Source organism: Mustela nigripes, chromosome 5 (assembly GCF_022355385.1).
Source record: "Mustela nigripes isolate SB6536 chromosome 5, MUSNIG.SB6536, whole genome shotgun sequence".
In the NCBI taxonomy this organism is placed as follows: Eukaryota; Metazoa; Chordata; class Mammalia; order Carnivora; family Mustelidae; genus Mustela; species Mustela nigripes.
The window spans coordinates 90,015,326-90,042,093 of NC_081561.1; the positions used below are offsets into that span (position 1 = coordinate 90,015,326).

General features: G+C 35.9%; 1 protein-coding gene across 1 annotated transcript; it reads right to left on the reverse strand.

Moving 5' to 3' along the window:
* Positions 1–3,366: 3,366 nt before the first annotated feature.
* Positions 3,367–22,535, reverse strand: NMBR (neuromedin B receptor). The gene is made up of 3 exons (XM_059399193.1): positions 22,114–22,535; positions 6,206–6,554; positions 3,367–3,768 (listed from the first exon to the last, which is right to left on the reverse strand). The coding sequence occupies exons 1-3, from the start codon at positions 22,533–22,535 to the stop codon at positions 3,367–3,369; spliced, it is 1,173 nt and encodes a 390-aa protein (XP_059255176.1).
* Between the last annotated feature and the right edge of the window lie 4,233 nt (positions 22,536–26,768).

Consider the following 26,768-nt stretch of genomic DNA (forward strand, 5'->3'; position numbering starts at 1 on the left):
AGCGTTCTCTGGTCCCAAGCATTGCAAAGATCCTATCATGCTATAGTTCTTCTGAAATACACCTGTTTAAAGAAGAGATTAACATAAAAGGACATTTATCTACATGAAAAATCATAATTGGGTGAAATTTGCCTCCATTATCGCAGATATTACCACACTAGACATAAACTTTTTCCTAATAGTACCTTGAGATAAGATACTACCAAATGGAATTATACAAATCAAGAATCTTATTACCTCTTCAAAGGTCTGTTTCACTCTGTTTATTTTAACAAATTTGTTTTTTCATTTTGTTCTACCTCTGACTAATATGCGTAATTAGTTTGATTTCTTTCTGTAGTTTGATTTCATAGATAAATTTAGGGTTTACTTCTTTTATTTTCACTCTCTGGTAATAAAAACAGTCTTCAAATGTCCAGCACTACATACAAATAGTGCAAAAATAAATATGTAAAGCATGTACAAACTAAACATAAAATCCAACCAAGGCCAAAGCTTGAGCTCTATTTTAATACAAATTCAATCTCATATGTGTGTGAGAGTATGTTTGTCTGTATTAGGCATGAAGTTTTGTTTGACTTGCAAGGTATATGATAAAAGTAAATATTAAACATTTGCCCTCATCATGGTGTATATAGAACACATGCTAATATACCAATTCTCAGGTATCTATTCCAAAGAAAATGTTTGAGAAAATGGTGCAGTTCACAGGACTTCTTGAAAATGAGAATCATTATTATTATAATTAGGATTATAACCCAGCAGTGGAGCACAATAGCTAGATTCAAAACAAAGCTTGCACAGATAATCTTCAACCTGCTTAATTTATGAACAGAGTTCTAAGTATTGACAGTCTCCAAACTTCAGGGCTCAATATTAAGAAATTCTGACTCTCGGGGCGCTGGGTGGCTCAGTGGGTTAAAGCCTCTGCCTTAGGCGCAGGTCATGATCCCAGGGTCCTGGGATCGATGAGCCCCACATCCAGTTCTCTCTCTCCTCTCTCTCTCTCTCTGTCTGCCTCTCTGCCTACTTGTGATCTCTATCTGTCAAATAAATAAATAAAACCTTAAAAAAAAAAAAAGAAATTCTGACTCTCAGTATTAACAGCAACCAGAAAGGAAATTTTTTAAATGTAGCCAATAAAATAAAAAATTAATAAATAAAATAAAAGGCAGACAAAAGTTTGATAATATTGATAATATTGTATGATCAGACATGTGGCTGTTAAAATTCTTTGTTTAAAGGAGGAAAACTGAAGTCTGGTGCTATCATTATTCCATTAGTGTCATTAGAAAAAAATATTTTTAATGAAAAAGTATAAATTTAAAAATTTTTCTAAAATATCTCCTAAAAAATGTTTTCCATTCCCGAAAAACAAATCAGATAACAGATTATATAAAAAATGTTATTTTTGTAAACTTTACATTCTTGGGACTTTATAAAGATGTTATGTATATTCCTTTAGCTTCATATATACATATACATATAGTTTCATACATATATAGCATATATTTCATGTATTTGTGTATATATATGAGAAACATATATGTGTGTATACTATATATATATATGTATTTGCGTATACCTTGTAATATTCTTACATATACTTCTAATACATACTTCTACCATCATCTTAATGCTAGAAAAGAGAAAGATTATACGTGGACCAAAGATTACCCTTGGTTCTTAAGATTTTAATGGTTGAGGCTTAAAACATTTAAATACACTCAGAGTCCATGAATAATTTGTGTGTAATATTCTGCACCTTTGTGGTGAGTAGAGCAACAAGTTTTGCAAAGGTTAAAGACAACTAATCGAGATAGAAGAGAATTACAACTCTGTGGATTGTTTTGGGATAATGGTGCATGCACTGTGGTGAAGCATCTGGATTTAGATCTCACCTTGCACACAAGGCTGTGAAAGTCCTCTTTAATAACTTCCTTAATAGTTCTGATCTCAATTTTCTAATCTATAAAATAAGGATAATGAGAGGACATATTTCAGAGATGAATTTATCATGAAGTGAATAAAGTCTAAGTTTAGTGCCCTGACAATATGTGATTGGATATAATTGTTCAAAATTTGCAAAAATTTGATCTTTCTCTTTTGTATGTTCGGGTTTATACTGAATATTAAATTAGATAAATAAAAATGATAAAGCTTTAGGATTATGCCTAGAACAGGAAAAACCCTTGATTAATGTTCATTACCATTATTATTATTGACCACCATAGACAATTTGCTGGTGTTTATTTTTCCCATTGCTGCTTACAATTGAATATTTCATATCTTAAATAGTATGGCTTAGGGGTGTTTAGGAAAGAGCTTAATATATTAACAGAGTTTTCCATTTACCAAATTCAAAAAGAGAAATGGTACAAAATACATTAATTCAAATGTTAGACTTATAGATACAAATCTAAGAAGGGGTGGCTTTTAGAATTTAATCAAGACCATGTTTGCATTTTGGTGAAATATCTAAAATATTTATTCAGAAAAAACTGGTACTATGCAGAGTAAATGTGCTTAAATGAGATTTCATACACTTGTCAAATTGAACTCCCCAGAATTGCACTAATCTTATTGTATTCATATAGAAACTTCTACATATTGAGGGACTTAGCAATGTATACAAAAATGACCATGCCATTTTCTAAGATACAGTTTTAGAACATATGATAACTATTTCACACTCATAATGTAAAATCAACCATATGCATATGATATCTATTTTACTATTCATAATCAAATGTCCTGATATCTTTAATCACGCACCTAAAAGTTACAGACATAAGCTATCTCTATAAATTATGATTAATCACACAAAGAATCATAATAAATAAGTATAATGGACTTGTGATTAAGCTCTACCTTTTGAATTTTCTATTTTATTTAAACAAAGGAGATAAATACATGCACTGCTTATGAATAAAATTCACCAAGAAATTTGTTTATAATATAATATTGTATTTCAAATAATAGGAGTTTGACTATTACCCTCACTGAATCATCAAGTCAATATAGGAATTCATTTCATGCTTCAAGATAAAACAAATTTAAGATAAATACATTAGAGTTGGCTCTAACAACAGCTTAAATTCTGAAGCAATACTAATTTATACACATGTAGAACTGCATCTTGATGACTTTTAATGTGAGATGTATATATTTTTCAATGTAATTTAAAGTCCTGTTCAGAAGAGAATGCTAGCTGTGTTTGTCTTGCCTTTTCTGAGTCAATCATGAAATCACCTCATGAATTAGCTGAGCAATAGTAAGAATGAGGAAGTTGTTTCTTTCTGCTCTGCTCAGTGGAGATAGAAAGGTGAGTAAGTTCAGTTCACATAGTGAATTGAATAGCTCAAATCACAATGCCATTTCCTGCTTCATGCTGTGTCCATTTAGTAAAACTGAATTGGTCATCATGTTTTTAGCATTGCTTTTCAGAGATGTCATACGCACTGCAGAAGAGCTGGGAAGGTAGCTGGTTGATCCCTCTTGATAGGACTTCCTCCCACAGCAGAGCTGGCTGTTGAAATGCCTCCTGAAGCTTTCACTGAGTAGATAAAGAGCAAATGGATTGACACAAGAATTGCAAAAGCTCAGAACACGGGCAACTAAGGTGACAATCATGTGGCCTAGAGATGGGTCAATCTCATTATAATTGAAAGACCTATACATGTAGAGAATGTGATTTGGAAACCAACAGAAGACAAAGCAGCCCACGAAGACTAGCACAATTTTAGCCAGGCGCTTCCGTGTCTCCATCTGCAAATACAAGGAAACAGTTCCACTGGTTAAAATGAAAATGGAACCACCCACACGCAAAACTATCATGGTGCAAAAAGTAAAATTTACCATGGCATGCAAATGCATCTAAAAACACAAAAATTATTTTCCTCAATAAAGTGATGATTTCAACAGTTTGACAAAGCCTATTTTGGTCACTATACCCTTTCATCTAAAAATATTTGACAGCCTCTACAAGACTAGATGATAAACTATTAATAAATAGCCTATGTCCTCATGTTAAAATGTGACGCATAAAAATTCTAATTCTTAACTACTTTCCTCTTGCTTAGTCTTCTGTGTTCACTTTAATATAAATCATGAGTTTGTGTTAAATCCATTAAATTAATGAACCACAAAATATACTTAAAATTAGATTTGTTTTAATCAAGGTAATTGAAATACAGCATGACTTTTTAAATCCCTATTCCACAAAAAAAAAAAAAACAAAAAACCTAACCTTGAGATTTAAACTTCTCACTTACATAAATCAAAACCTTCTGACATAACGATCAATCCTATAAGTATTACTATGTTAGATTACCTTTAAAAATAAAAAGATATTTTCTTTCTTTTCTTAAACTTCAGATACTGCATTTACTGTTTTATAAGAAAGCCTTCAGGAATGTGACAGACAAAATTCAAGTATTGGAAATAAATCTTTTTAATCTAAAAATCATTTTCTAACATCTAGAGTTCAAGGTTTAGCTCATATTTGTCTTGCTTCCTTAAATATTTAAATGAGGCAACATGAATGTGAAAACTTAATTTATCAAAGGGTATTGATAGTAGGCAAAATGATATTTCCTGAGCTAAAACTATTGATAGTGAATTAGAATATGCCAAAGAAAACCGTAGTGAGTGTGAACCGGGAAAGCAAATAAAGATGCAGTAAAGAGGAGGAAAGAAATGTGGAACCCCAGATGTATCCTAGTGGTATGAGTTAAGCAACCTGGGAATATTAAGAAACTCAACTGTGAAATTTAGGTTATGAAGCAGTGTCCACCCTAGCAGGTGGAATATGGGTGGAACAATCTTAGGACAGCATGTACTTAGAGACTCAAATGCACAGGTAGGCTATTGGCATTGAGATTCCTTCATAGCTGATAACAAGCCTAGCTACCCAGCCAGAGTTTATAAGTCCTAATAGAGAAATTCACAAAAATAAGGCAGAACTAAGGACATTTAAAAAAACAAAAGTGGAGGTGGGAGGGTAAGAGGAACTCAATTTTAGAAACCAAAGCAAAAACTCAAATACTCCAATTGATAAACAAATTGGATCAGAGGGCAAAGGAAAAAGTGCATTGAGCCCATGACCTGAAATTTTTTTTGTTTCAATGATGCTAGATATTTAGATAATAAACGTATTAACTTATCTATAATTACTTTAGTGATGGTTGATTTTTTGGCTTTTAAAGAAGTTGGATCTCTGATGTTGATGGTCATCAATAAATAGAGGTCACCTTCCATGCAAGAACTCTCTCAAGATTCTGCTGTTGTTGAAGCGTGCACCACCCCAGTCCGTGGCTCCATTTACAACCTAGCAAATTTTAATGATCTGCCATTCAACATGCCTTAAAATTGGTGAAGACCTAACTAAACCTCCCTGTACCTACAAAATCCTTTGGAAGAATTTCCTCTCTGAGAGTCCATAAAAGCATCATTTGAAACTCTGTCCCACTAGACCGTATTTCCAGCTATCTGTGGATTAACACAATTTGTTTTACCTTAAGTTAGCTTCTCTGTATATTCCTTAAGGAAGAAAGACTGCGTAAGGTACATCTGTAATTTTTAAATTAGCCTATGATTTTTATAGGACAAGCTATAAAGTTGAGTTAAAGAAAATATGACTTCAGCGCCAGCCACCTCTGGATCACTCTCACCCTTGTTCTCTGCCTTCTGTTCCCACAGCCCTATTCTGGCATCCTACCCAAACAGCAACCCCAGTTCCCAGACCGTGTCCTACAGTCCTTTCCTGATGAATCCTTCTCCCAGATTTTCTGTCATCCTTAATGGGCTAATGCGAGGAGAGACAATAATTAAATAAATTTATACTTGAAATTTTAATTTTCTGGTTTATGTTGTTTTTATGCATTAACATTTACAGGTAAGGAAAAGCCTTCAAAGACATTAAGTTTTAACAGCTCCAGGCCCAGATGGCAGATAAGCTGGACTTCACTGGACCTCTACAGAGCTGTAACATGGCCACATATCTGAGGTGCCTCCCCTCCTCCTCCGGGCACACCATCCCTTCTAGTCCAGGCTAATGCAAATGCAGTGCACTGTGACCCTTTTCTAATCTTTCACAGTACTGAGAACCCATGAAACAGAACAGAACATAGCAGCTAAGGCATCTGACCCACACACCCGGAACACACACACCGGGAACACACACACACACCCCTACCAAGCTTACCTGTTTTTTAGTATGTTCATTGTATTCTCCAGGAAGATTATGTGCACTTTTAATTAAGGTCTTTGCAATATGATAATAATAAACGCTAATAATAGCCAGTGGAATGAGAAAATAGACCAAGAAGATGAGCACTGAATGAATCTTTGGGGGTAATTCATCCGTCTGAGGGTAAGGTATACACGCGGTGAAGTTGCCATTTTCCAAGCTATCAATGCGCGTCACTTCTGAAAACACGGCTTCTGGAAGCGCCAGCAGCAGGGAGATCACCCAGATCCCCGCTGCCTTCACGCAGGTCCACAGCACCGCCCCGGATGTCTGGATGTCCATGGGGTTGACAATGGCTCTGTACCTGGAAAGAAAACACGCCTCACATCACTCTCTTAGAAGAAAAATGTAAAGAAAAGGAGAAAGAGAGAGGAAGGAAAGGAGGTAGGTGGGGAGAGGAGGGAGGAGATGCTACTTGCTAATATTCCATTACTCGCTAGCTGTTTTGTAGTATATGGAAGACTTCGTATCTCCGCTGTTTGTCTGTCTGCAAATCATTCCACTGCTTATTAGCACAGAAGACAGGAAAGAGAAAGGGAAAGATTTTAAACAATCATTCCCCAAATTGCATTAATTTGCTTACCTCTTTCACAAGTCTTATTCTAAATCAATAATTTATTGAATATTTGTATTTAAATTATTACATTAAAAAAAGTTATCATTACCAAAATGGCTATAATATACAACAAACCTAAATTACAAAATGACTACAAAATAATGTTACTAAGTTCTATCTCGATACTCTCCTTCAGCTTTTGAGCCTGAGTCTCCCAATTTTTCCTGAGGACATCAGTAAATCTTACAGACTAATCTAAACAGGGATTTCTGCCATAATTCAATCATAAGAACTGTAAGAACTGAAGCTGAAATAACAGTCTGTCTCTTTGCAGCTCAAATTTATTTTATGTGGAGACCTCATGAAATCCTCTCTTCCTATTTAAAAGCATCATAATGGTAAAAGGAACCACACTCCAGGACACAGGGCTTAAACAATCCAAACGGCGAACTCAGTCACACACTTTAGGGTAATAATAATACAAACAAACCAAAATCATGTGTGGACATCAAATTATATTTTTTTCTGAAAATATTTCAGCTCCAGTAAACCTAGAAGGTAACATGATATGGTAAAAAGTGATTTTAGTCAAACAAATCTGAGCCATTGTCTTATCTCTGATATCCTTTGGAAAATCACTTAAGATCTTCTTTATCTATAAGGTGGAGATAAAAACATTTCTCTCAATGTTTTTTTTTATAAAAAAAGGAGAGAGCGTCTATTACCGTGACTGCCAATTAGCAGATATTAACCATTCCATGACTCTGTACATTCTCCTTATTTATATTTGATTTAGTCTGGTGTTCTAAAAAATTCAGAATATTTCAAGAACCATGATAAGCAGGTAAGATCTTCTGAGGTCCTCTGAAGCTGTTTCCCATTGCCTGCAGAAGAGGAACAGCTCCCAGCCTGAAGGGAGCCTCTCTTTCTCCTTCCTAATTTGTATCAAATGTTATTCCCAGGCCCTCAATATGAGAAGATCCATATTTTTATCTAGAGTCTTCCCATGTATAACAAGAAACATATAAATTTTAAAGTAGAACAACAGCAAAGGGCCTTGACAGCAAATTAAATAAAGTAGCATACGTAATGCATTTATTTTACCCAGACTTTGCACATGGCAGAAGACAGTAGGCATGTGTTCCCTCCCCATTCGGCTTAACTGGATGTTCTTAAGCAACTAAAAGAAGAATTACAATCAGTAACTAGAATGAGCTGGGGTTTTTTTCTGGTTATTTTTTTTTTTTTAGATTAATCTATTCAAAGAGGTTTTTGTTTTGTTCTGTTTTTGTTTTTGTTTTTAATCAGAAAGCACTACAAGCCTATAAAGAAAAATAGTAGCTCCTGATTTCATTTCAGGTCCTGCTCCTGGGTTGAACCAATTTCACATCATTACCTTCATATGTCTAAGAAATGTCCTTCTGACACTGTCTCTTGAAATAAATATTATAGACATTTGCTTTCAATATCCTGTTATGGAATTTGAAGATTTTTCTCTCTTATTTCACCTTTATTCCTCACATTGTCAACTGCCTGATTTAGTATGCTATATTAAATGTTTATAAAGTAGTCACTATACTCTTATTATTACTAGAGAAGTATCTCACACTGCAAGATTAAGTAATATGTTTTCTTTCTTAAAAATGTCTCTGACTTACCTATAGTTGCTACTTGATCAGTTCTATTTGTATAATTTTCCATGTTCCTGAATTTACTTTTTAAAAAAAAAGTTCTTCCACTACCTTATTGGATAATTGGAGTCCCAGTGCTTGAATCTCTCTTAGTCTTTTATTTTAATCAGCTCATCTCCATCTTCTTTTTGGTTTTACTTTCTAAGATACTTTATTAGCTTTAGCTTTCATTCTTTCTTCTGACTTCTTAAATTTCTGCTATCATATTTTTAATTTCTAGAAGTTATTCCTAGTTTTCAAATCACTCTTTTGCACAGTATACTATTCTTATGAATATAAATTCTTATTATATGTCTATGGAACTATTTCAGAAAAAAAAATTTTTCATGTCTCTTTCTCATATAATTTCAATAATAGCTAATAATAACAACACAACTTCTCCAAAGTTTCAAGCAAAAAAAAAAAAAATTTTGTCATAGTAAAATCCAAAACTATTTAGAAGTAAGAAACCTAGTGGGAGTATAAGACCTGGGTACAGAAGGCCTTTCCAACAGGGTCAATTACTGGTCATGTATCGTGCAAGGAAGGGAAATACACTCTGGATCTTTCCCTAAATGATATACATATAATGGAAAGGGGAGTACTGTTCCCTTCACAGAGTCCAGTAACTGTATTTTCATTGTGAATCCATTTTTTTCTTTTTGTATGCTCAGTTGTCCCTCTTTGCTTTTTTTTTTTTTAATTTTTATTTAAGATTTTGTTTATTTATTTATTATTATTGACAGGCAGAGATCACAAGCAGGCAGAGAGGCAGGTGGGGGTGGGGAGGAGCAGGCTCACTCCCTGCTGAGCAGAGAGCCCTACCCAGGGCTCCATCCCAGGATCCTGAGCCAAAGGCAGAGGCCCAAACCACTGAGCCACCCAGGCACTGCTTTTTTTATATTAATTGCAAGCTGTTCTTGAAATTCATGGAAATATAATTAAAATAGATAGTAAACCAAAACAAACAAACTAACTAACTAATACATTCAAAGACTTTTATTTGTTTGGTTTCTTTATGCTAGAATTTCTCCTAAAAAGCTAGATATCTACTACCTTCCAATTAATATTTAAGATCAAAGTACAAAAAGCTGACGGTAAATTCTTTTATACATGGAGGAGATGAGAAAAGACCAGAGAAGTTTTGGGGAGTGGTGATGATTACTAAAAATTGATCAATTAACTAGCTTTCCTTGTTAGATTATCAGAAAACTCAAAGAATATTTCGAACTTTCCTTTGTAGATTTAAAAAAGAGGAAAGTTAGGAGTGCTTGGGTGGCTCAGTCGGTTAAGCATCTGCCTTTGACTCAGGTGATGATGTCAGGGTCCTACGATAGAGCCCAGCATCAGGCTCCCTGCTCAGTGGGGAGTCTGCTTCTCGCTTTCCCTCTGCCTCTGCCCCTATCTCTCTCTCTCTCTCTGAAATAAATAAGTAAAATTTAAAAAAAAAAATGAGGAGTGGGAGGAAAACAAGCATCACTCCCCTACCTTTATTCCCACCGCACATCTAACCACATAAACATAAAGCATGTTAGGGAAACTGTGAAGAGGAATGAAAGTTATAACTCTTTCATTCTGACAAGATTGTCATAGTAGAACTAGCAACAGATCTAGAATTCTTGATTTAGAAGTAAGAAACCTTGTGGGAATATAAGACATGGGTAGAAAAGGCCTTTCCAACAGGGTCGATTACTGGTCATGTCCTGCAAGGAAGGGAAATAGACTTTGGATCTTTCCCTAAATGACATATGTGCAATGGAAAGGGGGAGTACTGTCAGTTCTCTAAAGCCAGAAATCACAGTTTACAACAGATTACTGAAGTGTTATTATTAGTATTTAAATATCACATAATTGTCAGAGAGTAAGTTTTACATCAATGTTTTATGTACATACATCTTTGAAAGGATAAAAAGTCAAGCAATACAGCACAAATTAGTAAGGACATTTTTAATCATCCTTCCTTTAAATATTTATAAAAATGTAGGAATGAAACCGTCCCTCAGTATGCAAACTATATCATTAAATTTAGTAGCATAACACATGTGTGAAAAACAATTTTTTTTCTTTCAGATAGTCTCAGACTCTGCGCTGAGCTGGGTGCCCATGACCTGAGCCAAAGACGGATGTTTAACCATCTGAGCTACCCCGGTGCCCCTCATGTATTAAATATTAATAAACAGATAGGTTTCTTCATTAATTTTTGTTTTGAATCTTACACTTATCATATCTGTGTATAGTCTAAATTTAATGTAAAGGGTAATGGAATATAATCATATTACAACATATGTAACAAAAAATAGTCATCTCAATATCTCAGTGTCTCCATCTACACATTTCTGTAAACCTACTAGTTGCATTATCCATAGTTTCTTTTTTTTTCCTTATCCTTCTTTCATTAGAGGCCAGAAAAGAGTTTAAATGTGAACAATCTGACAATGGAAAGAAAGATACTGTGGAAGCAAGAGAAAGAAAATTTCAAAAAATAAAGACCCTTCGTGTCAAATACCTCTAAAAATAAAAACAGAAACCTCCTTTTGCTTACTGTTGTATCTAAAGTGCAAAACACAGTGCCTGACCCATAGTAATTTCTCAGTGAACATTTGTTGAACTAATAAGGAAATGTGGTCTGAGCAGCAAGGAGATCACTTTTTTAAAGTAGTTTTGGTAGAGTGGGGTGGTCTTTGGTTATCACATTAAGGGGAGAATAGATGTTAGAGATGGATATGTAGTCTAGTCCAGTGATGCCCAAGCTAGATCAATTTATTCAGAATCACCTAGAGCTGAAAACAGTATTGGGTTTCTCCCCAGACTTACTGGCACAGAGTCTCTAGGATGTAAAAATGTGAGTTTCTGCATTTTACTAAGATTTTCAAATGATTCTAAATATAAATCAGTTTTAAGAAACCACCTTTTAAGAAGATTGACTGTGAGGGCACCTGGGTGGCTCAGTGGGTTAAGCCGCTGCCTTCGGCTCAGGTCATGATCTCAGGGTCCTGGGATTGAGTCCCGCATCGGGCTCTCTGCTCAGCAGGGAGCCTGCTTCCCTCTCACTCTCTCTGCCTGCCTCTCTGCCTACTTGTGATCTCTCTCTGTCAACTAAATAAATAAAATCTTTAATTAAAAAAAATATAAAAAGATTGACTGTGGCCATGAGCATTTTCCACATGATCCCCATGAACTTGCCTGATGCAAAAGACACGCATTCATCAGTGGAGAGTATTGGGAATCCAGTGAAAGTTCAGTGTTAAGAATTAGAGGCATGCCCTTTACAATATGTCACATCATGCTTGCCTTCTTTCTTTCTTTCATTCTTTTTTTTTTTTTTAAGATCTATTTGTTTGTTTGAGAGAGAAAGAGAGAGCATGCACATGTAAGCAGGGGAAGGGCAGAGGGAGAGGAAGAGGGAATACTCAAGCAGACTCCCTGCTGAGCATGGAGCCTAACCACAGGGCTCCACCCAAGGACCCTGAGATCATGACCTCAGCCAAAATCAAGAGTCAACCACTTACCCAACCAAACCATTCAAATGCCTCACATCATGTTTCATTATTTTTTTAATTTAAATTCCATTAGCCAACATATAGTATATCATTAGTTTTTGATATAATGTTCAGTGATTCATTCGTTGCATATGACACCCACCCAGTCCACACGTTTTAAACATATTTATAGCTTGTAGCAGTAAAGCTTATTGTGAATAAAATTAATAAATTTATTGTTTAAAATTATCTATTCAAGATCATAGAACAGAATATCTAAAACAATAATCTTTTTAAAAATAATGTAATGGAAGTGGGCTGTGACTTTGGAAAGGAAGAGAGATACCAGATTCAATTACAGAGGCTCAGCAATTCCATTGTTCTTTATGCTTCCCCCCACCAATTATTTTGTTTTTAACCCATTAAAGTGTATGATTTAAGGGGCACCTGTGAGGCTCAGTGGGTTAAGCCTCCGCCTTCGGCTCAGGTCATGATCTCAGAGTCCTGGAATCGAGCCCCATATCGGGCTCTCTGCTCAGCGGGGAGCCTGCTTCCCCCTCTCCCTCTGCCTGACTTTCTGCCTACTTGTGACCTCTTTCTATGGGTCAAATAAATAAATAAAATCTTTTTTTTTAAGTGTATAATTTAAATGACATATGAAAGTGTCAGAAGAAGAATGACAATGACAAATCATGTTAGTGAAGGCAACAGGTTGGAGCTAGCCAGTCTATGATTAAAGGAATTGGAGAAGGCCTATAGAAGGTAGAGAGCTCATTTACATTAATTTTTCAATAGGCCCATTTTGTTCTCCACTTCAGTGCCTATTATCTAATAATTAACTGCATATGTGAATACACATTGGTTTGAATGAATGAGTTATTTGTCATCCTGACACATAGTTGACATAGTATAAGTAGTTATACAGCTACATACTATTTAAAAATGCTTTCATATTAATTATGTCATTTCACAAAATAATCCTGTGCAGTAAAATTAATTTAAGTACCCATTTAACAGAAAAGATCATTGAGATTAAGGGATCAAATGAGGTTGAAATGATAGCCAGTATACAGATGACTCAGGATTCACACAAGACTATCTTGTGACTTCAGAGTCTATATATTTTTTCAGTTTATTGCACATTGCAGATACAACTGAAAAACTAAATGCTTTGTCTATGCTACTAATTTTTAGACATTTGACTGCCTTGTTCTTTGAAAGTCAGTGGTATTTTTAAGTGGAAAGATGACATGTCTGTAAGCACGTTTTCTCAATTTAATGATCATTTTTTATGGGAGAAACTAAGCCTAAATAGTACTAGCAAGTAACATTTCATATCTTTTTAAAGATTTTATTTATTTATTTATTTATTTATTTATTTAACAGAGAAAGAGAGCACAGGCAGACAGGGCAGCTGGCAGAGGAAGAGGGAGCAGGAGGCTCTCTACTGAGCAGGGATCCAAATGACATGGGGCTTGATCCCGGGACCTTGGGATCATGACCTGAGCTGAAGGCAGACAATTATCTGAGCCACACAGGTGCCCCCATTTCATATTTCTTGAGTCATTTCTAAAAACTGCATTTTCATCAAATCAATGTAAATACTTACAGTCATCTCTAGGCCATGGTCTAATAATCTAAAACTGGTTTCTCGTGAGATGTTTAATGCTTGGTTGTCCCTTAAAATGTGATTCTCTTCCAAAAATTAATTTTTTTTAATTTTTTATTTTTTATAAACATATATTTTTATCCCCAGGGGTACAGGTCTATGAATCACCAGGTTCACACACTTCACAGCACTCACCAAAGCACATACCCTCCCCAATGTCCATAATCCCACCCCCTTCTCCCAAACCCCCTCCCCCCAGGCAACCCTCAGTTTGTTTTGTGAGATTAAGAGTCACTTATGGTTTGTCTCCCTCCCAATCCCATCTTGCTTCATTGATTCTTCTCCTACCCACTTAAGCCCCCATGTTGCATCACCACTTCCTCATATCAGGGAGATCATATGATAGTTGTCTTTCTCTGCTTGACTTATTTCGCTAAGCATGATACGCTCTAGTTCCATCCATGTTGTCACAAATGGCAAGATTTCATTTCTTTTGATGGCTGCATAGTATTCCATTGTGGCAAGGGAAGCAAGGGCAAAAATGAACTATTGGGATTTCATCAAGATCAAAAGCTTTTGCACAGCAAAGGAAACAGTTAACAAAATCAAAAGACAACTGACAGAATGGGAGAAGATATTTGCAAACGACATATCAGATAAAGGACTAGTGTCCAGAATCTATAAAGAACTTATCAAACTCAACACCCAAAGAACAAATAATCCAATCAAGAAATGGGCAGAGGACATGAACAGACATTTCTGCAAAGAAGACATCCAGATGGCCAACAGACACATGAAAAAGTGCTCCATATCACTGGGCATCAGGGAAATACAAATCAAAACCACAATGAGATATCACCTCATACCAGTCAGAATGGCTAAAATCAACAAGTCAGGAAATGACAGATGCTGGCGAGGATGCGGAGAAAGGGGAACCCTCCTACACTGTTGGTGGGAATGCAAGCTGGTGCAGCCACTCTGGAAAACAGCATGGAGGTTCCTCAAAATGTTGAAAATAGAACTGCCCTATGACCCAGCAATTGCACTATTGGGTATTTACCCTAAAGCTACAAACGTAGTGATCCAAAGGGGCACGTGCACCCGAATGTTTATAGCAGCAATGTCCACAATAGCCAAACTGTGGAAAGAACCTAGATGTCCATCAACAGATGAATGGATCAAGAAGATGTAGTATATATACACAATGGAATACTATGCAGCCTTCCAAAAATTAATTTAAAGTAAATCACAATTATTAAAAATTTTCATTTTCGAAATATTCCCCCCAAATTTCCACAAACAATAAAAGTAAAGAAGGTCTACACTGAAAGTTGAAAAAATATTCTTAATGAAAATCTGCAGAAGACAAAAATCAAAACCTAATGGCAAATAGATAAATCAAGGGAAAGGCTAGGGATAAATAAATGGTTAGCATTTATTTTTGTTCCCATTGAAGATCCATGAGTAACTGGAAATAGAAAATACTGCCCAGAACCTCAGTAAATAGTGGCATTCACAAAGATAGACCATGAACCTAATAACAATGAGTATTCTGTATCAGTAATTAAAACAATAAGTTAAGGGGCGCCTGGGTGGCTCAGTGAATTAAGCCGCTGCCTTCGGCTCAGGTCATGATCTCAGGGTCCTGGGATCGAGTCCCGCATCGGGCTCTCTGCTCAGCGGGGAGCCTGCTTCCCTCTCTCTCTCTCTGCCTGTCTCTCTATCTACTGTGATCTCTCTCTGTCAAATAAATAAAAATAAAAATAAAAATCTTTAAAAAAAAAAAATAAGTTAAGAGACAGCTCATTAAGTTTGAACCTAGCAGTATTAAACTGGTTCATCACTTTGGAGCCTGGATTAAAACTGAAAATAACATTGATCATACAAAAACAAATAATAATACAGGAACAAAAACAACAATAAAAAAAGGAAATGTAATGAAGATATGTATCATTTTGTATAGAAAATAAATAAATGAACTTTCCAAATGCCAGTTGTCAGTATATTTGGGATATGGGTAGAGTTCTCCATAGAGCTAAAAATAATCTACTGGCTACATAAATGTTATCTAAAATCTATATATTGATTCAAAAGTGAACATAATAATGGAAAGTAAATACACAAATATAGCATATATCTTGTACTGAATATTGAATCAACTCTTTCCAGAAGAGAATCATCTGTCTACACCTCACACCAACATCAACTTTTCTAGAAATGCAATAAATAAACAAGTCAGGATTAACTAAAAAACTTTAAGTAAGAACTTATTGAATGGAATATTATACAACCACAATAAAGGATGAGATCATGCCATTTGTGACAACATGGATGGACATAGAAGATATTATGCTATGAGAAATAAGTCAGATTGAGAAAGATAAATACCATATGATTTCTTTCATGTGTGAATCCCAAAAAGCAAAACAAATGAATAAAACAATAAAAAAGTAGAAGCAGATCTACAAATACAGAAAATGAGCTAATGGTTGCCAAAGGGAAGGGAGGTGAGGGGATGAGAAAATGGGTGAAGGAGGGTGGCAGATACAAGCTTCCATTACATGGTGAATGTCATAAGAATAAGAGGAAGGGCATAGGAAACATAATCAATGTTATCATAATAGTGTTACATTGTGACTGATGGTAGCTACACTTGTGATGAGCATAGAATAATAGAGAAGTTGACTCACTATGTTATACACCTAAAACTAATATAACATTGTATATCAACTATACTCATTTTAATATTTTTTTAAAAAAAAAAAAGAACTTGAAAATGAGAAAATAAAAAAAAATCTTTAAAGACCTTGGAGTCTGGTCAACCCTCCTGAGGAATCAGCAACTGGAAGAGCTAAAGTATATTGTTATTTTCATTCCTGGAATACATAAACAGGAACTGCAAGTCTGGGACAAATAATAATAAGGAAAGTGTTGTTGAACCTCATTGTCTGACCTCTTGGCTCAGCCAGAGCAGATGGGCCCCTATTTAAACGTAACATTACAGGCAAAAGACTGACAGGTACATCTTAGAGCCTCTTTATTTCCACTGAGAAGTGGGCCAAACAGAATCAGTATAAATTATTAACTGAAAGACTTGTCTGAGATGTTGCAACATGGAGTAGCAGGATGAGTAGACCCCCACAGACAGAACTCATCACCCAGCTGCCTCACCAATACAAGTGTCCCTTTTCCTCTTTTGGTCTTTCTCTACTCAAAATGCAGGTAGGGAAATAATAGGATCCTAGCTATAGTCCCTCAGTCCTACAGTTGAAGACATTATTCTTAATTTGCAAATGAAGAAAATAACTGCATTATGAGCACGTGTTTTGCACTATTTTATCATCTTCTCCAACTAGAACATTTGAACCTAACAAATGCAGGACTAGCATTCACATGCCTGGTGCGTTCCTTCTTATTTGTAGCGTGTCCCAAACATTTCAGATCAAGGTGGATAAATAGCTTCAAAATAATCTTCAAAAACTATAAAGTCATGTATAAATTATGGCAATAGTGTGAATAATGTAAAAATTATCCAGTACCTCCAATGTGGTATTTAGAGTCTTTCTCTTCTTTAGAGAAGAGAAAAAGGATATAAGATAGAAGCATTTGACTTATTGGAGTCAAATATAACAACTATTGTTTAACAAAAAAGTACATATTCAAATTAAAAACCAATAAATTAAATGTAGGTTATAATTTATCCTGTTTTATGACTACATAAAAATAACATTGAGCACTTGTAATGGAAAAAATATGTCCTTTTTACATTGGCAGCCAGAAAGCTTGCAGACAAACATTTGACTCACATTTTGTGGTAGTATAAGTCACCATATAGTCTTCAACTTTTTATTTTTCCTCTACCTGGGTTTCCTCCCATTTTTATTTCTGTTGTATGTTGTTTGTATCTTTATTTTTAAGCTCCCTTAAATTCTTTTGGAACAACTTGACAAACAAAAGAAAGCCCTCACTCTGATAAAATGGGTTATCAGGGCAAGTAGGGAATCTGAACTCTCCAGAAGAGTTTAGAAATACACTAAGAAATATATAATGTCAGTGCAGAGAAGAAAGCCTTCTCACATGCTACCCAGGACTCCAGACCGAAGGATCACATGCTACCCAGGGCTCCAGACCAAAGGAGAAAGCATCTGCAGGCCGGGCTAACTGGTTAATGAGTATCTGAGTTTTGGTCCCAGCAAACAGATTATGGCATTCCTCCCCCTCCTCCAGCCCCCTCCCCTGCCCCATCACTGGATTGAGACCACTAAAAATGTTTCTTACAGCCTAGGGAGTATAGATCCAGAGCCTACATTTGATCTGTTCCACTATTTTAACAAATAATTATACTGAAGAGAATATCTGTTTGCATTGGTAAAATATCCAAATAATGTTAATGATTCAAGGTTCATACCTAACAGAACCAGCTCAGTTATGAAATTATATCTGATTATTTCAACAAGCAAACAGAAGTTTGAAATCATGAATATTTTAACACTTTAGTCAGATTTGGTGCAAAATTACTTTTGCTTTCAATCCAATATTGGCTATTTAATATTAGAAAAACAACATAATCCAATACATTAAATTAATATTAATCTCACCTTTATTATTTTATAGATTTTTAATATTTAATTTATAAATGCATTTTAGTTAACACGTAAAAAATGAATAAGAATTGTCTAGTTTTACATTTGTAAATACATAAAATTATAAAGTTTGCAATTTGGCACGAGGAATCTGAGAAATTTTTCCTGTAAAAGAAAAAGAACTCATTCTTAAAAGCTATTTGCACTTTAATTAGGGCCTTTTAGAGGCCAAAAGGTCTTCAAGAATCAAAGAAATTACATTCTAAGCTTGGAAATGAAGCTACTGTATTAGAGAGTGAAGGAGAGATCTACAATGTCAGCCATATGAGCAAGCAAACAAGTACATTTCCAAAATACAAAAAAATTCATCAAGATAAAAGTAGAAACCAAACAAAAGTCACCACTCTCACCCTCCTGGATCACACTGTTATCTCCTTGACACACTCTGGCTGTGATACAGCTCTGAGGCACATCTACAGTGAGCAGAAAGGAATTTTCTAAAGGATGAATCAGTTGAAACTTCTCATAAAAGTTTGGAAAGCCAAGGATAATAATTTTGAGTACCAAAAGTGTCACCCACACAACCCTTTGGCCCTAGTGATCAAGGTGATTTAGGCCCCAAGGTAGATTTATAAGAATTATATTTCTTATGTCAGTCTCTGCTCTAGAACACTGAAGTCCACATCACATTCCAGTATGCTTTCTGAAATAGAATTATCTTCCTCTTCCTTTTTCTACATCACTGTGATCTCTACTTCTAAACTCTCTCTCTTTTCTTAAGCAAGACATTCAAGCCATCTCATGAAAACAAGATATTTGATTTAACAAACAACTGAATTTAAAACTTGTTTAAAAACCCTACTAACAGGGGATGCCTGGGTGGCTCAGTTGGTTAGGCGGCTGCCTTCGGCTCAGGTCATGATCCCAGCCTCCTGGGATGGAGTCCCACATCGAGTCCCACATCGAATCCCACATCAGGCTCCTTGCTCAGCAGGGAGCCTGCTTCTCTCTCTGCCTCTGCCTGTCACTCTATCTGCCTGTGCTCACTCTCTCTGTCAAATAAATAAATAAAATCTTAAAAAAAAAAAAAAAAACCCTACTAACAGGGTTTTGAGTTTTGTGTGTATGTGTTTTCTATTTTTTCTTTGTTTAGTGTTCCTGTTGCTACAACTACTCTTTAATTTTGAGACATTTATTTTACAATCGCATTTATGATGTTCTGTTGCCTTTGTTGAATCTAATAAATCAGCTTTTGCAATCATTTTTCCTTTTTTACTCTTGGGTGCTTTGTTTCAAACTGAATTTTTCCTACTATTAGTAGGAAAGATCATTAATAATTTCTTACGATTAGAAAAGCAATAACAGGCGCGCCTGGATGGCTCAGAGGGTTAAAACCTTTGCCTTTCAGCTCAGGTCATGATCTCAGGGTCCTGGGATCGAGCCCCGCATCGGGTTCTCTGCTCAAGCAGGGAGTCTGCTTCCTCCTCTCTCTCTGCCTGTTTCTCTGCCTATTTGTGATCTCTGTCAAATAAGTAAATAAAATCTTTAAAAAAAAAAAAAAGCAAAGCAATAACATGGCTTAATGTGAAGAGTATGGGCTTTGAACTGATCTCAAATGCTAGATCCATCTCATTATCAGATCACGAAAGTGTTGCTTAATTTCAAGACTTAGTTTTCTTTAGTTTAAAATGGTAATAATATTAATACCTAATTCATAATGTTGTGAGGGTAATAAACTCACACACAGAAAGTACAGTGCTAAGGGAGATTAGTATTCTATTTATAATCAAATTGTACAGGAAATCATAACATTTGTTTAAATAAAATATGAGGAGATGAAGTACTTATCAACATGTGATTACTATGTTCTGGAAGAAAAGTACACATGTAGACAATATCCAGCAAAACATTTCCAAACCACTTTAATTGAATATTGGAATGTATGGGTCATTTCATCACTAGTGATTTCAGTTACTTAGTTTATATTTCCCAAACAAGCACTAAAAGGCAAAGTAGAACCTGGACCAAGTAGAAAAGGTAACCCACTTTCTATTGTCCTTAGTATAAGTTGTTGTGCTTCATTTGCAGAGTACTGCCACACATAACAAACTGAAAAAGTCAGTAAGTACGTGAGGAATAGCATGTTCTCTCAGCTCAGTCAGAGCCAATTTACCTGCGGGTCTCCATGATAATAGGTTGAGAAAAATGGCATGAAATGTACTCAAGCCTTGGATCTTGCTACTTATGGAAATAAAAGCACAATGATAGTAATTTTAACTATTGTAATGATAGCTATTCATTAACTTTTATTCTAATCATTAAGTAACTTTTTTAACTTTCTAATTAAAATAGATCCGATAAGGAAGGGCAGCTAAATGAAAAAGTCACATTTTAATTATAGGAGTCAAGGGAAACTTCATAAAAGGTAATAGAAATGGTGTCCTATTAGCAAGATGAGGTGCATAATCTACCCAAAGGCACCTATTTTTATAGGAATGTGATTTTAAAAAGAATATGACACAACCCAAAAAGTCAATAATATTTGGTTTAAAAAGATAGGAGCTCTCAACTCCCCAGTGACCATTGTCTTTCCCTCAGTGAAGAAGAGCTCTTCAATGCCAGAGTGATGGAGGGGTATTATTGCAAATACCAAGAAATTTATTTTTTTTTAAAGAGATTTCTGTGGATTTTTTTTTTAAGATTTTATTTATTTATTTGACAGAGAGAAATTACAAGTAGACGGAGAGGCAGGCAGAGAGGGAGAGAGAGAGAGGGAAGCAGGCTCCCCGCTGAGCAGAGAGCCCGATGTGGGACTCGATCCCAGGACCCTGAGATCATGACCTGAGCCGAAGGCAGCGGCTTAACTCACTGAGCCACCCAGGCGCCCAATACCAAGAAATTTAGATGGACTTATTTTCCATTAATAACACGATGTAAATTAAAGAAGAGGAGAGTAAACAACTTAATCATCCAATTGTTTGCCTAAATAGCATAAGTCCATATCCTATCCACAAGGGAATTAGACCAGGGTTCCACGTACAGTTGCCTAATTGGACATTCCATCACCATCCTCATCCAGACATCCTTTCTGCTTAAATGCCTGAAAGCATGATCATAGAGAGACTGAGGTAGGGGCACTGAACCACGAGTCAGCTGACCTGGATTCTTCTCTCTGTTCTGCCAGTGAAATTTACATTCCCTGGGCCTCAGTATCTTCACCTAGAGAATGACACAGTTGAACTTAGCTGATCTGCAAGGTAGAATAATGGTCACTTCCCCACAATTAAAATATGTGAAAAGCAGTTTTGATATCAAAAATCTATTTTTACAGCACCATTTTAAGACACTAAAATTTGGTACCTACCTGTTGGGAGTGAGGGGGGAAAACAGTTGACTTGAGATATTAAAACAAAAATGTGTAGTCATCTGTCTAAAGAGCACTTACTATTGTAGTTGTTTGACTTCAAATAAATAACAGAAGTTAGTTAATGAGTGTAAATGATATTTCCCCATATTTGAAAAACCTCAAAATCAAACATTTCCCTAATATTAAGTCAGACATTCTTACCTATCAGGTTATTAATTTGGGCACACAAGAAGAGCTTCTACATGGTAGTTTCACTGTTGCCCAATTATTCCAAGCATTTCTACAAAATAGATAATAAAGCTTTCCAAAGTGTGTGCAGGGGAGGAGGAAGACCAGAATATGCACTTTTAAAACTACTTTCAAACTAATGCAATGTTGAATATCTTAAAAGTAATAATTTTGTTATATACATTTTTTTCAAGCTTCACAGCTCAGTCCGTTTTAACTCCTTTTATTCTAATTCCCAGGTACACTCTCCTTCTCTCCTTGCCCATCCCCAGCCATTCCAACCCCCTCACCCCCTAACCCCCCCGCCAAGGGGCCCTCCTCCCCCTCTCCACCTCTTTTCCAGGCCACACCACCACCACCTGCACCCTCACCTGTCGGCGCTGAGGGCAGTGAGAGTGAACACGGAAACCCCCACGGAGGTGAGCTGAATCACCGGGATCAGTTTGCAGCCCACTTTCCCGAACATCCACTCGTCAAAGAAGTAACGCGAGGCATCCACTGGGACGCAGGTGAGCAGCAGCAGCAAGTCCCCGGCGGCCAGATTAGAGATGAAGATGTTGGGGACGCTCCTCATGGCGCTGTTGGTGATAAAGATCTTCACCAGCAGGATGTTGCCCAGCAAGCCCACCGTGATGATGAGCAGGTAGAGGCACGGGATCACGCAGCGGATCACGAACTTGGCGCGGGTCCCGTCGGAGGATGGCAGGAAGTCTCTCTCCGACACTCCGGGGACCAAGTCGCCCGGATTCACCTCTGCGCTCTCGGAGAGGTTGCAAAGAGATTTGGGGGGCATGTTCTCCTTTCCGGGAGAGTCCACTGGAGTTTCCATGCGCCCTGATGCCCTGACAAGTGCACCACACACTTGGGCTTAATCAATTTCCCTCTCACAGGGGCAAGTTTACTGCCTGGGGAGAGCAAGTCACACTGCCACGTCCCAAAGAGGACCGGGCCTTGGTGAGAAGTCTGTCCACGCTCAGGTGCTTCACTTCTGGAAGCGGCACACCGGCGCGTACAGGCTCTAAATTTAAAAACAGAAAAAGGCAAAGCATTTGCGTCTTTGTTCTAATCCTTAGTGGTTTATTTTCCTTTATAGCTAGCGGAGAACAATCCTGCTGTGAACAAAGATTTCTCCCTCCGGAATTAATAAAAGTACCTGCCCGACAGTTCGCGGGGAGGGGAGGAAGTCCTCCTGCCGCTGCCCAGCGAACCGCAGCTGAGACCGTGGGAATAGCAGACCCGCGGCGGGCACTTTGCTCTTTCCACAGCTTTGCTCTTGTTTCTGCATTTCCTACTGAAATGTGTGGAATTGGAAGGGATTTGAGTCCTCTCTTTCACTCGCGCCCCTACAGAGTTCCATCCTTACCCGCCTCCAAGCGGGAGGAGCCCCAGATGGTTGCCAACCTGCGAATTCAGGAGCTGAGCTGGCAAGGTCCTGGCATTGGAACACTCAATTTAGGAAAGAGAATGAGTGACAAAGGATGGAGCAAAGAATGGAATTCCTTCCCCACTCTTCTTTCTTGACCCATTTTTTTCACCCGAAATAAGGAAACTTTCCAACAGCTGGCGTATTAGTTTTTCAACATATTTTATTGAAATATGGTATGCGTAAGTACACGATTCCTAAAGGTACAGCTTAATCTAACCACTGCTCAGAACCTACAATCTAACCATTATCCCTCGCAGTGACTGCTATTTATTCTAACTTTTAGCATCTAAGATTAGTTTGCTGCTTTTGAGCATGTTATAAACGGAACCATAAAGTATTTAATCTTGTGTACGGTTTCTTTCTCTCAACATTATATCAGTGAGACCCCTTCGTGATTTTGTGTGTAGCATTTTTCATTGCCACGGAGTATTCCAATATAAACATGCCACTGTATGTACCCCTTCTAATGTTGACATTTAGATTCTTTATGGTTTTAGCTAATTTAGCCAATGTTTCCATTAATATTCTTTGTCTTCTGATGCACATTTGAATGTCAGGTGTAGATTTTCTTTTTTTTTTTCTTTTCTTTTTTTTTTTTTTTTTTTTAGATCACAATGATTGAATATGTTCAACTTTAGCTGAAATGAACAATTTTCCAAAGTGAATTCTAACTTTTTTTTTCTTTTGGAAACTTGCTGGACAATATCTACTAAGATTGAACATATGAATGCCTATGACTGAGCAATGCTACCCCTAAATATATACTCAATACACATATAATGCACTATTTTTCCAGTTTCAATTATACAAGAGAGCGATTCAGCAGTTCCATACATAACTCAGTGCTCATGATGATAAGTGTACTCTTTAATCCCCCCTTACCTTGATAATGCTATTATATTTTATTTTATTTTTTAAAGATTTTATTTACTTATTTGACAGAGAGAGCTCACAAGTAGGCAGAGCAGCAAGCAGAGAGAGAGAAGGAAGCAGGCTCCCTGCTGAGCAGAAAGCCAGATGTGGTGGCCAGGACCCCTGAGATCATGACCTGAGCCAAAGGCAGAGGCTTAAACTACTGAGCCACCCAGGCCCCCAATAACACTATTTTAAATAGTGTATTCCCAAAACCAAAATGATTTTCCAAATTAACACCATCTGAGTTTAATGTAAATTTCTCAGAAGTGGTACAGTTCTGAAGTTAGCTAAATAACATTCTTTGTTAGAAATGACATTAGGCTGGTTCTTGGTTACTAAAGAATAAAATTGTGTGATAAAAAGAAAATTAGTCAAGAACTATGTACAATGATCTAGCCATAAGCTGACGAAATGTGCTAACCCATTTCTAAAATGTAAGCAATTGTTCAAATATTTCTGATCAGTAACAGCATTTAATTATCATAGTTTCGGGGCGCCTGGGTGGCTCAGTGGGGCGCCTGGGTGGCTCAGTGGGTTAAGCCGCTGCCTTCGGCTCAGGTCATGATCTCAGAGTCCTGGGATCGAGTCCCGCATCGGGCTCTCTGCTCAGCAGAGAGCCTGCTTCCCTCTCTCTCTCTCTGGCTGCCTCTCTGTCTACTTGTGATTTCTCTCTGTCAAATTAATAAATAAAATCTTTTAAAAAAAAATATCATAGTTTCATTAGCCAAGATAAACATTTGCACTGTAGTCAATTTCATGTTTTCTAACTTGATTACAAGTCCTTATCATATTCTTCTTGGATTTCATTACTTAATTTGTTATTAGGTTAAGGTTGGCTAAATAAAATCAGTTTGAATGCATATAATGTATATAAATGTATATGTATATAAATCACTTATATGTCATATATATCAAGGCAATCAATATTACATATAAGTTGAGAATGTCTCTAGGAATTTTATCTTCAAAGTTATTTTAACTTTATCTTTTATCATCCAGTCTTATTATGCAAAATAAATTAACTACCAAAGCAATCTTCTACATTAAGAAATCTCTCACTTTTAAACTGCCACTATTCCATTCTAACCTTTGTTATGTGAGAACAAATTGGAGTCTAAATCGGTGTATGAATATACGTACTCTTTTCTGACTGTGTCTGATGATGTTAAGCATTTTATTTATTTATTTATTTATTTTAATTTATTTGACAGACAGAGATCACAAGTAGGCAGAAAGGCAGGCAGAGAGAGAGGAAGGAAAGCAGTCTCCTTGCTGCACAGAGATCCCAATGCAGGGCTCGATCCCAGGACCCTGGGTTCATGACCTGAGCCGAAAGCAGAGGCTTTAACCCACTGAGACACCCAGGCACCCCAATGTTAAGCATTTAGATGAGAAAAATGTTTAGTCTAAAAGCTAGATTGATAAATATCCAATTGCCTGACATTACAGAAATGAGGCATCTAGAATTGAATTTTTGCATTTTAAGTGAATCCATATGTATTTACTCAAGGTCTTAGGTTAATGAGATTGGAGCGATAATGAATGCCTTAATAATAATAGCCTTACTGATATTTTATTAAAATATTATAAAATTATTATAATTATGTATATATTTAGATATATCACCAAATTGCATATAGGTGCATGGGTATTATCTCATTTGTATAGAATCAGTACACATCAGAATAAACATCTACCAAAGGGACAATATTTTTTATTAAAAACATTTTTTTAAATTAAAAAAGTTCTATACATCAATGTTCTATACATCACAAAAGGTGCCTTAAAGTAACATCTAATTTAATGTTTTTAGTGTCTATGAGGTACATATGTGAGTCTTAATTTTACATATGAGATGATCAAAATTCATAGAGGTAAGATGACTTGCTTAATTTCCTAAAGTCTTTAGTAAAACTGTATTTTGAAGTCTAATATATTTGACTTCAAAGTTCACTGTCTCATTGTTCCAAGAGAATAAAATTGTATGAAAAAATATAATTTCTATGTAATTGAAGCACACATTTTTAATACTGAAGTTTTCAATGTTTATAAAATGTATATTTCATTGCCCTAAACTGAACAAAATCTATTCAGAAGTATATGTAAACATTCTTTGTTTTTTAAAATTTATGCAAATAAGCTGGAAATCTCAACCAAAAAAAGAAAACAGAAGAAGAAAAAGAAAAGAAACAATTTGTCAGATGATACAAACAATTGTATCAGATGATACAATAAATAGATAAAGATGTCAAAAATGTACTAAAACCTTAAACCTTGTGTTTGAGAAGGAAGAAGAAAACATTAGCATTAACATAGAGAAATGGTGAATATAAAAAGACATATTCAATTTCTACAGAGGAAAATAAATTTTATAAGATTAAGAGTAGATCAAACACTGCAAAAGAGATCAGTAAACTTGAAATATAATAACAGGAATTATCCAAGATAAAATACTGAGAGAAAAAAAAACCTGAAAGACAAAAAAGAACAGTGTATCAATACACTGGAAAGAATTCAGTGGCCTAATCTTTCTGTAATTAGGTCCCTGAAGGACAGGAGAAAAAGAAAAATTAAAATAGTGGCCCAGGATTTTTTCAAATTTGATGAAAGTAAATCCCAAGCAGAAGAAACATGAAGGAAACTCTACTAAAAAAAAAAAAAAAAAAAAAAAAAAAAAAAAAAAAA

Coding starts and splice junctions, on each gene's coding strand:
- NMBR (XM_059399193.1), bottom strand. CDS start 22,535: ATGCCCCCCAAATCTCTTTGCAACCTCTCCGAGAGCGCAGAGGTGAAT. Junction 6,555..22,113: donor ACTGCCCTCAGCGCCGACAG/GTGAGGGTGCAG, acceptor TTTTCTTTCCAG/GTACAGAGCCATTGTCAACC. Junction 3,769..6,205: donor ATGAACATACTAAAAAACAG/GTAAGCTTGGTA, acceptor TTGTATTTGCAG/ATGGAGACACGGAAGCGCCT.